The sequence below is a fragment of the Cicer arietinum genome, chromosome 6 (assembly GCF_000331145.2).
Source record: "Cicer arietinum cultivar CDC Frontier isolate Library 1 chromosome 6, Cicar.CDCFrontier_v2.0, whole genome shotgun sequence".
In the NCBI taxonomy this organism is placed as follows: domain Eukaryota; kingdom Viridiplantae; phylum Streptophyta; class Magnoliopsida; order Fabales; family Fabaceae; genus Cicer; species Cicer arietinum.
Window position 1 is genome coordinate 25,903,366 of NC_021165.2, and position 10,165 is coordinate 25,913,530.

Consider the following 10,165-nt stretch of genomic DNA (forward strand, 5'->3'; position numbering starts at 1 on the left):
AGTAATCGTAATTTCAGCAAATAACATGTCAAATGATGAAGTCTCAAGGTGTCATCTCTCCACAAATACATAAATGAGGTTGTTGTCAACTTCATAGTATCCCATTATAGTGAGGTTAATCCAAACAAATTCACCCATGTCTTTATATCTCGCAGGAGTACTAGTAGAGTAAATTGTTGCAACTTCTTACTATAAGCAGTTATTGTTAACATCGATCGCTCCTACATACAAATAAAATATAATATAGAAAATAATAGTAATAATTAATTTAAATATTTTTAATGCACCATAAAAAATTTAAAAATCAAAATAACTAACATAGTTGAACAAACGATAGTCTGCCAGTAACATGATACCAATATCGTGTAAGGACAAACATATCAGATGGTCCTCAAAGATATTGTGTAAGCTATTCTTCCTGTTGTACTGATTCTTCCTACTGCATATGATCCTCATGCCTATTTGGTTGTACGTCTTCCTCCACATGCTCTTCCTTTTTCTATATAGCCTATTGTACATATCCTCGCTTGTATAGGCTTCTCCTACCCAACAACATTAGCCTCTAGCTGTACAGGCTCCTCGATCATAGATATATCACCATGTTTTTCCTCATCTTCCTCCTCCACTATAAATCAACGTCTCCTCTAAGATGTTATGGGTCGAATCCTTGATGGACGAGGATCCATCAACGATAATGAAGGGTCCTCTAGCCTTGGCACCCACTCGAAAAAAAATGAATTAAAAAAAAAAAAAGAAAAAAAGTTTTCGAAAAACTTGAAAAAACTTTTTCTGATCTACCAAAAAAACTTTTTTAAATTTTCTCAGAACAATATGTGTACCGATAAACTTTAAAAAAAAAATTCTAGAGGGTTACGTATGTACTAGAAAACTTGAAAATGGTTTTCCGATGAATTAGAAAATTTGGCCACTCACTTCTGTATCAGAATTCTGGAATGACACTATGAGTGAAAATGAAAGCTTTTAATTTTTATTTGAGGACAAAAATATCATTTTATTAGATTTATAGGGATAAGAATATAACAAAGGGAATACAGGATAAAACTTTCTAAAATAAATCAAACACACAATCTACTAATCAAATATTCATCATTTTATTATTAGATAAAATTATTTGAGTTACTATTAAAAAAGAATTTAACCGTATAGGGAACTTTTATACTTTTTAAACCATTGTGAGGGAAGCAACCTATATCCCTGTAATTCGAAATTGCTCGTGGAAGTTCGTACATATTGCTTGTCGCGCCATATAACATGAATGTATGATCAAAACATAAAAAAACAATGTAGAAACTTCAAAAGTGGAGAAAAAAAAAACATAATATTTGTCTAACGACAACCAAAAAATAAAACTATATGAAAATTGTTACACGTAGACTTTTCTCAAACAACCTCATGGTTTCCAATACAATCATACTCTCAAAAATAAATATTTGAACTATATGTCACAATACTTGAACAAAAGATTTAAGAGAAAAGAAAATAATCACATACATACTTAAAATGTTTCTGAAAGGTGCAATTTGTAGTAATGAACTAGAACTATATATATAACTTTTGGCTTCCTCTTCTTTTTCAATTCTAAATAATGTGAAACTTTTTCAATTTCAATATTCTTTGATTTGAACCAAACTTATCAAATTAATTCAAAATTTTCTTATACAAGTTTCTCTTTTTTGATTCATTAACATTTATGTTATTAAGGGCATTTTTCACTTTATCAGTACTCTCGTTCTATTTAAAAGGGAAGGGTGACATGCATACTATTGACAAAATTTGAGTCTTATTTAAAAACAATTTCTTAAGAGGGAGAGAAAAACGTGAGTAGAAAAGGATAAAAATAAAAAAAAAATATTTCTTAACTTTTATTAAGTTCAAAAAGAATTATTTTAATTTACCTTAAACTAAGAATTATAAAATAAGACCCAAGTAGGATATGTTTAAAAAAATTGATTATTGTATCATATTATATTGGTCCAAGTGATATATATATATTTTAAAAGAGAGTAAATTTTCACCATAATCAACTTACACAACTACAATGTCCGAATTTGAATCCGTTCAACTTACCAATATCTACACTTGTCAGTAGAACTAAGACTTAATAACATTTTGATTTAAGATTTTAAGTTTTGAACGACTCTTCGTTCTTATTGAATAAGTTCATCATGAAGTTATACTTTTAAGGATGTACTTATAATTGTACAAGATTAAAAAGATTAGTTAAACTTCTAATTATATTTTTTTTTCTTAAAAAAAAAACAAAATATTATGAAGTTAATTTTTTTGGTTAAAATTTAATTGGAAGAAGTAATATTTAATTTACTTTTTGTCCTTTAAGTATACTTTACTTAATGTTCACAAGTAAAATACTATTGTACTATCTATAATTTATTTTTCATCATTGCATCAATAAATTTCGTAGTATCTAATTTTATCCATTAGTAAAACTTATTAATTCTACATTATAAAACTTATGTGAGTTATGCACCATAGAATTAAAGTACTTGATTTTGATATTTAATAATTTATGGATTATTTAGAGATTTAACAAGAAGTAGAGACTATTTTGAAAACTAATTTTTTTGAGAAGCTACATTTAAACATCTTTTTAAAAAAAACTATCTGTTTTTTTTTTTCTTTCCAAAAAATTGTTACAAATAAACTAGTATTTTCTAAAGTGATTTTTTATTTAAAAGGAATGATCCTTTAAAAAAAATCGTAAAACGGCTTTTAATCATACAAATATAGCATATGTGTATTACAAAGAAGATAAATAAGATTTCCATCCACTCTTTCAATTCTCTTCCATCAATTTGGTTCTGTTTTTTTTTTTTTTTTTAAGTTTTTTTTTTTTTTTTTTTTTTTATTTTTTTTTTTTTTAAAACGGCTTTTAATCATACAAATATAGCATATGTGTATTACAAAGAAGATAAATAAGATTTCCATCCACTCTTTCAATTCTCTTCCATCAATTTGTTTCTGTTTTTTTTTTTTTTTGAAGTTTTTTTTTTTTTATCTCTTTTTAATCTTATTTTATTTTCATTATTATTTTTAATGAAAAGAGAATAGAGTTAAGATAGAGATAAAGAAAAAGAGACACAATAAGTTTATCTAAGGAAAGGATTCAAATTCTAAAATAAACAATAAGTAAACACAAGACATAATCATCATTCAAGTTTTGGATAAGACTATGGTTATGGTTGACACATTAAGAAACAAAGATTTTTACACAAGACAATTCAAATTCACCTCACACTACTTTCTACTTTCACAACACTTTTCCTCTTCATTCATCCTTAAACCCTCAAAACTCCAATGTCGTCGTTATCTAAATCCTCAAAACTCCATCCTCCTCAAAATCACCACCAACCCATTTTTCCAACCAATTTCAACAACTCAAAGTTCAAAGCTTTCACTTTCAAACATAACTTCAACACCCTTTATTCACCTCTCAAAAATTCTAAACATTGTTGTGTTTTTTCAAATTCTATCACCACCACAATCACTTCCTCAATTAGTAACCACCAACCAAACACTAATCTTTGTCAATTATGCCTTATTGGGAACTTAGGAAGTGCTATGAGTTACTTGGAAACCATGCATGAGCTTCAAATTTCAGTTCAAGAAGATTCTTATGTTGCTTTGGTGCGTTTATGTGAGTGGAAGAGAGCTAGGAAAGAAGGTTCTAAGGTTTATTTCTATGTTAAGAAATCAACTATGATGACTCATTTGAGTCTTGAGCTTGGAAATGCACTTTTGAGTATGTTTGTTAGGTTTGGTAATTTGGTTGATGCATGGTATGTGTTTGGTAAAATGCTTGAGAGGAATTTGTTTTCTTGGAATGTTTTGGTTGGTGGTTATGCTAAAGGTGGATTCTTTGATGAAGCATTGGGTCTTTATGAGAGGATGTTGTGGGTTGGTGTTAGGCCTGATGTTTATACTTTTCCTTGTGTTTTGAGGACTTGTGGTGGTGTTCCTGATTTGGTTAAAGGGAGAGAGATTCATGTTCATGTTTTGAGATTTGGGTTTGAATCAGATGTTGATGTTGTTAATGCATTGATAACTATGTATGTGAAATGTGGTGATATTGGTAATGCTAGGTTGGTGTTTGATAAAATGCCCAGTAGAGATAGGATTTCATGGAACGCGATGATTGCCGGGTATTTTGAGAATGGAGATTGTTTCGAGGGCATGAGATTGTTTTGCAGAATGATTGAACATCCGGTTGAGCCGGATTTGATGACCATGACTAGTGTGATTACTGCTTGTGAGCTTATAGGTGATGACAGATTGGGGCGGCAGATTCATGGTTATGTTACGAGAACCGAGTTTGCGAAAGAGCCTTCGGTGTATACTTCGTTGATTCAGATGTACTCGTCTGTTGGACTTGTTGAGGAAGCTGAAAAAGTTTTTTCACAAACAGAATGTAGAGATGTGGTGTCGTGGACTGCAATGATATCGGGTTACGAGAACAATTTGATGCATAGGAAGGCTGTTGAGACTTACAAAATGATGGAATTGGAAGGTATTGTGCCGGATGAAATCACGATCGCGGTTGTACTTTCTGCTTGTTCTTGTTTATGCGATTTAGATATGGGGATGAAACTTCATGAGGCGGCGAAGAAGACAGGGCTTGTTTCATATGCTATAGTTGCAAACACACTCATCGACATGTATGCTAAGTGTAAATACATTGACAAGGCTTTAGAAGTTTTCTACTCCATTCGCGACAAGAATATCATATCATGGACATCAATCATCCTTGGCCTTAGGATCAATAACCGATGTTTCGAGGCTTTGTTTTTCTTTCGGGAGATGACGCGCAGACAAAAGCCGAACTCGGTTACTTTAGTTTGTGTATTATCTGCATGTGCTAGAATAGGAGCTTTGACATGTGGAAAAGAGATTCATGCTCATGCATTGAGAATTGGAGTGAGTTATGATGGTTTTGTACCTAATGCAATCTTGGACATGTATGTAAGGTGTGGAAGAATGGAATACGCATGGAAACAATTTTTCTCAACTGATCAAAATGTTTCCACATGGAACATTTTGCTAACAGGATATGCCGAACGCGGGAAAGGAACACTAGCTATCGAGCTTTTTCGGAGGATGGTAGAGTCAAATGTTGTTCCTGATGAAGTCACATTTATCTCCATACTATGTGCTTGCAGCCGATCTGGTATGGTGACGGAAGGCTTAGAATATTTCGACAGTATGAAATATAAGTACTCAATTACACCGAATCTGAAACATTACGCTTGTGTGGTTGATTTATTGGGCCGTGCGGGGAAGTTGGATGATGCTTATGAATTCATACAGAAAATGCCAATGAAACCAGACCCTGCAGTTTGGGGAGCCTTATTAAACGCGTGCAGGATCCACCGTCGTGTTGAACTCGGTGAACTCGCTGCTAAAAATATCTTTCGAGATGATACAACAAGTGTTGGATATTACATTCTTCTGTCGAATCTATACGCTGATAATGATATATGGGACCAAGTTGCAGAAGTAAGAAAAATGATGCGACAGAACGGCATAATAGTCGATCCCGGATGCAGCTGGGTGGAAATCAAGGGCAGAGTGCATGCTTTTCTCAGTGGTGATAATTTTCACCCTCAAATTAAGGAAATAAATGCACTTTTGGAGAGATTTTATGAGAAAATGAAGGAAAATGGTATTCAAGGGTCAAAAAATAGTCATCATATGGACACAATGGAAACTTCAAAAGCTGATATATTTTGTGGACACAGTGAAAGATTTTCCATTGCATTTGGACTTATTAATTCTGCACCTGGAATGCCTATTTTGGTAAATAAGAACCTATATATGTGCAAAAGTTGTCACAACACTGTCAAATTTATCTCGAAAGAGGTACGCCGAGAGATTTCCGTAAGAGACGCAGAGCGGTTTCACCGTTTCAAGGGAGGCTTATGCTCTTGCATGGATGAAGGTTATTAGCTTCATCTTGATTAGAAGGAAAAGTGTAGGATATGTAACATCATATTGAAAAGCTATTAGGATTGTAAGATATTTTACAACTTTGAAATGTTGCACAATAGTGATTAATGTGCATATGTATTGTTGATCAGCCATTTGTATAACACGATATACAGAGAAATTAAAAAGAAAAAAAAAAGATTAGGATGTGTCTGATTCTATAGTAGATTGACTAAATCTGATAATGCTGCTGCTGTTAATATTAGTTTTAAATGCTGCCTGTATGATTTTCACACGTATCATAAAATGATTTTGATGGCAAAGAAGAGTGAGTCAAAATTCTCATGGTTCAATTTGTATAAGCACTGATATTTATCGAGCAGCTAAATGTTTTAGTGACAAATTTTATTCATTGTTATGAGTATCATCAATAAGAAATGGTGTATCGACTCTGTTTGGTAAAAAGTAGTGGAAAAGAAAGAGCCACTGGTTTCTTCCGGTAACAAGAAGCTATTATCAAGTATTTGACTTTTAAAAAACCTTGTATACAAAAAATAAAACAATAGAACGCCTACATCTCTCTTTCTCTGTCTACCACAGCTGATAAATTTCACTCATTCATCTTGCATTCAATCATAAATTTGTTTGAAGGTTGAAAAAAGCCTCAGCTATTCAAAATTTCACTCATCTCTTGGTTGTCTTGAGAGGTGACATAAAAGTTGTTTCCTGCCGTTAGATTCCCACCACCATCATCAATATCACTTATATATCTATGAAATATTGACACACTTAACACAATAATGACATGTTGACAACGATAATAATTTGAGAAAGTAAAAGTAATTGAATTAACTACTTGTGTTGGTGTCGTGTCGAAAACTGAAGTCTGAACCACACCTTCCTAATACAATCAACACCTCTTCTCATTCTTTGTAACAAAGATGGAGATAAGTGGATTCACCTCAAGGCTCTTGCAGACTCTTAACACCTCTTCTCATTCTTTGTAACAAAGATGGAGATAAATGGATTCACCTCAAGGCTCTTGCAGACTCTTAACTAACAAGCATCTTTTCCTTTTTATGCAGGTACCATTTCAAAACTTATGATACCATTTCCTTCATCTGTGCAAGTAACTGTAATTTTTAGGTCCCTTCTGAACAACACTACTAGCTACTTCTTCTATTCTATCCTTTTTTTTTATCTGCCCAACCATTCCTGTCTTGAACTAGTTGAAGTTGCTTCTCTTTGTGCTTTAAAATCCGAAATTTTGGAGATCATCAGATTCTGTTGTGGATATTTATAATTCGGTCGTTTGATTCTTTCTTCAGTCTCACTAGTTTTGTTTTCTTTCGGTTCATGTAGATCGCTCTCTTTAAGATTATTCTCTAAAATCTTCACCAAACTGACTTGTAAGGCGACAATTGTAACTTTTTATGAGTTTAGAGCGTGGATATAACTTTTTATATTGAATTTAATTCATCGTAACAAAACCAAACTGTAAAATGAGGAATCTCATTCTTTATAAACTATTTTGTGATAACATTAGTGTCATTCTATTATCTCACAATCCAATCTTATATTCTAGAACAAAGCACATATAATTGGATCTTCATTTTGTTGAAAAAAGGTTATTTCCAAGCATCTCATTGTCAAACATGTTTCGGCTTCTCATCAGCTAGCTGACTACTTTACTAAGCCAATTTCTACCACCACTTTTCCTATAGCTCGAAGCAAACTCAAAGTGTTCTTATCTAACAATCCACTTTGTTTATATATATAAACGTTTATAGTCAGAAGATTAATTTGGAATTTTCATATTCATAGAAACTAAATTAAGAATAGGGGCGTCAACATGAATGTATTAAATATATTTGGATTAGATTGTAATGGACGTATTAAATCATCAAAACAATCCATTAAATCTATTTACAATTCATTAAAAATAATTTTAAAATATCCAATCCAATAAAAATGTAACTATATAAAATATTTAAAATAATCAAACTTTTATCATAAAAATTTTACATTGACATTCAATACTGACATACATTTAATATTGACAACACATTACAACTATTTATGAATTAAATACAAATTATAAAGGATTTCATAATGTTATTTGAGGTTATCCAATGAATTAAAAAAAGTAAATGAATTGATTGAGAATAATGTTTGGTATTAAATTGATGGATTAGATTTTTTATTTTTTTTACATACAATAAATGAATTGAACTAATTCTATTAGTCTTTTTGTTGTTCTTTTACAAGAGTTTTTTTTTGTTAGAATGAGTAGATTGAATAATAAAAAAAAAAGTAGCGAATAAAGTGGATGCACTTTTATTTTTATTTTTATAATAAACGAAATTTAAATTAAGAAACTATACGTGGTAAATAGACCCCTCTAAAATTATCATAAAATAAAATATATGCATTCGTTTATTAAAAAACAGAAATGATGTCTCCAAAAAAGAGGAATGATTATTGTTTGCAAGCAAATTAACAAAACGATTTGTCTATATATAAATATGAGTTGCCGAAACTCCTAATGAGAGAGTTTAAGAACATAGAAAACTTCCTATAGAAGAGGTTGGATGAAAATATTGAAGAAGAATCTTTAAGAACCAAATACACAACAACCTTAAAATTAAGTTTAAACATGACACAAGACAACGATAAGTCCATGGCTAACTTGATACCCAAACAAACGGTCCAAAGTTCCACTCAAACTATGTTTTAAGAACGCAATTTATTATAAACCCATTTAATAAACTTGTTATTAAAATCTTTAATGATATCTCCACAAACACTATTATAAATACAATGAGTATGAGAACCATGCACATTAATCTTGAAACACCTTAAAAGAGGTCTCTAAACAGCATCAATACTTGTCCAAAAAGAGTGTATAGAGTGGATGCAGTTTGCTTTTGATGAATTGGATTAGATTAATAATATGGACAAATATATCATTTTTGCCACACTGATTATGAGTGGACCACACAATTAATTACTTACTAAAAAAATCTAGCAACATATTTTATGTATCATGGATGGCCATTAGTACCCTTAATTTATTAGCAAAACTAGATTCCTTTTAGATCTCGAATATTTAATTGCACATCCAGTTGTAATCCAATAATGACAAAATTTTAAATATTTTCCAATCACAATAAAGTTTCCAAGATTGAAAACCTAGGCAGTATCGAGCTATCAGCACCAAAATGTGGATTTTTTTTTCTTCTATATATTCCTTTTAAACAAAATTACAAAATATCATACCTTAAAGCAAATATCAAAATATCATACTTTTTTTTATCTTTAAGAAGATTTTTTATTTATTTTACAAAGTCACATCAAGAAAATGAGATCATCTATACGTGTATTTTTTTAATAAATAAAAAATATAGTAAATAAATACATAAATTCAACAAAAATAACTAAATTATAGAGAATGTAGAACAATATAGTAAATAAAAAATAAATACATAAATATAGTAAATAATAAATAAATAAATAAATTATATTAATAAATTGAACAAAAAAAACTATCATACTTGCATTCGATCCACTATTTCAACTGAACAACATAAATTTAGAGAATATAGAACAATCAACGGAATTTGATCACATGTTCTTGAACGAAACACAATTAATAGATGAAACTGTTGCAATTAAAATGAAGTTTGAAAACAAGGACAATTGTGTAGCTACAATCAAATTTTATCATTTAAAACAATCACTGAATTTCGCGATATTAAAGTCAAATATGGAAATGTATGTTATTAATTGTTTAAGTCAAAATTGTTTGTTTAAGTGCAAAACTTCAAAACGGAAAAAGAGTGAATTGTGGGTGGTTGGTAAATTAAATGTGTCTCATATATGCGCAAATTCTACATTGTCACAAGATCATTATAAGCTTGATTCTCATATGATTAGTACAAGCGTAATGAAACTTTTGAGAGTAAACATTTCAATCAAAGTGAATGTCATTATTGTACAGATTCAGACTTTGCACAACTACACATTAAGTTATAGAAAGACACAGATAACCAAAACTAAGGCTATTGAAAAAATTTCTGGCAATTTGGAGCAATCTTACCATCAACTCCTACGGTGGTTGTTGATTCTGCGAACATTTGGTCAATGAACCAAAATAGATATGAAAACAATTATATCTTATCATGATAACAGTTTGATAGCTAAG

At 30.6% G+C, this 10,165-nt stretch overlaps 1 protein-coding gene across 1 annotated transcript; it reads left to right on the forward strand.

Moving 5' to 3' along the window:
- Positions 1 to 3,162: 3,162 nt before the first annotated feature.
- LOC101499720 (pentatricopeptide repeat-containing protein At1g15510, chloroplastic) lies at positions 3,163 to 6,184 on the forward strand. Its single transcript, XM_004506826.4, has one exon. It carries the CDS (start codon positions 3,337 to 3,339, stop codon positions 5,980 to 5,982), a length of 2,646 nt encoding a protein of 881 aa, XP_004506883.1. The 5' UTR covers positions 3,163 to 3,336; the 3' UTR covers positions 5,983 to 6,184.
- Positions 6,185 to 10,165: the final 3,981 nt, after the last annotated feature.

What these genes read in the sequence shown, in the direction of transcription:
- LOC101499720 (XM_004506826.4), top strand. Translation starts at nt 3,337, where the DNA reads ATGTCGTCGTTATCTAAATCCTCAAAACTCCATCCTCCTCAAAATCAC.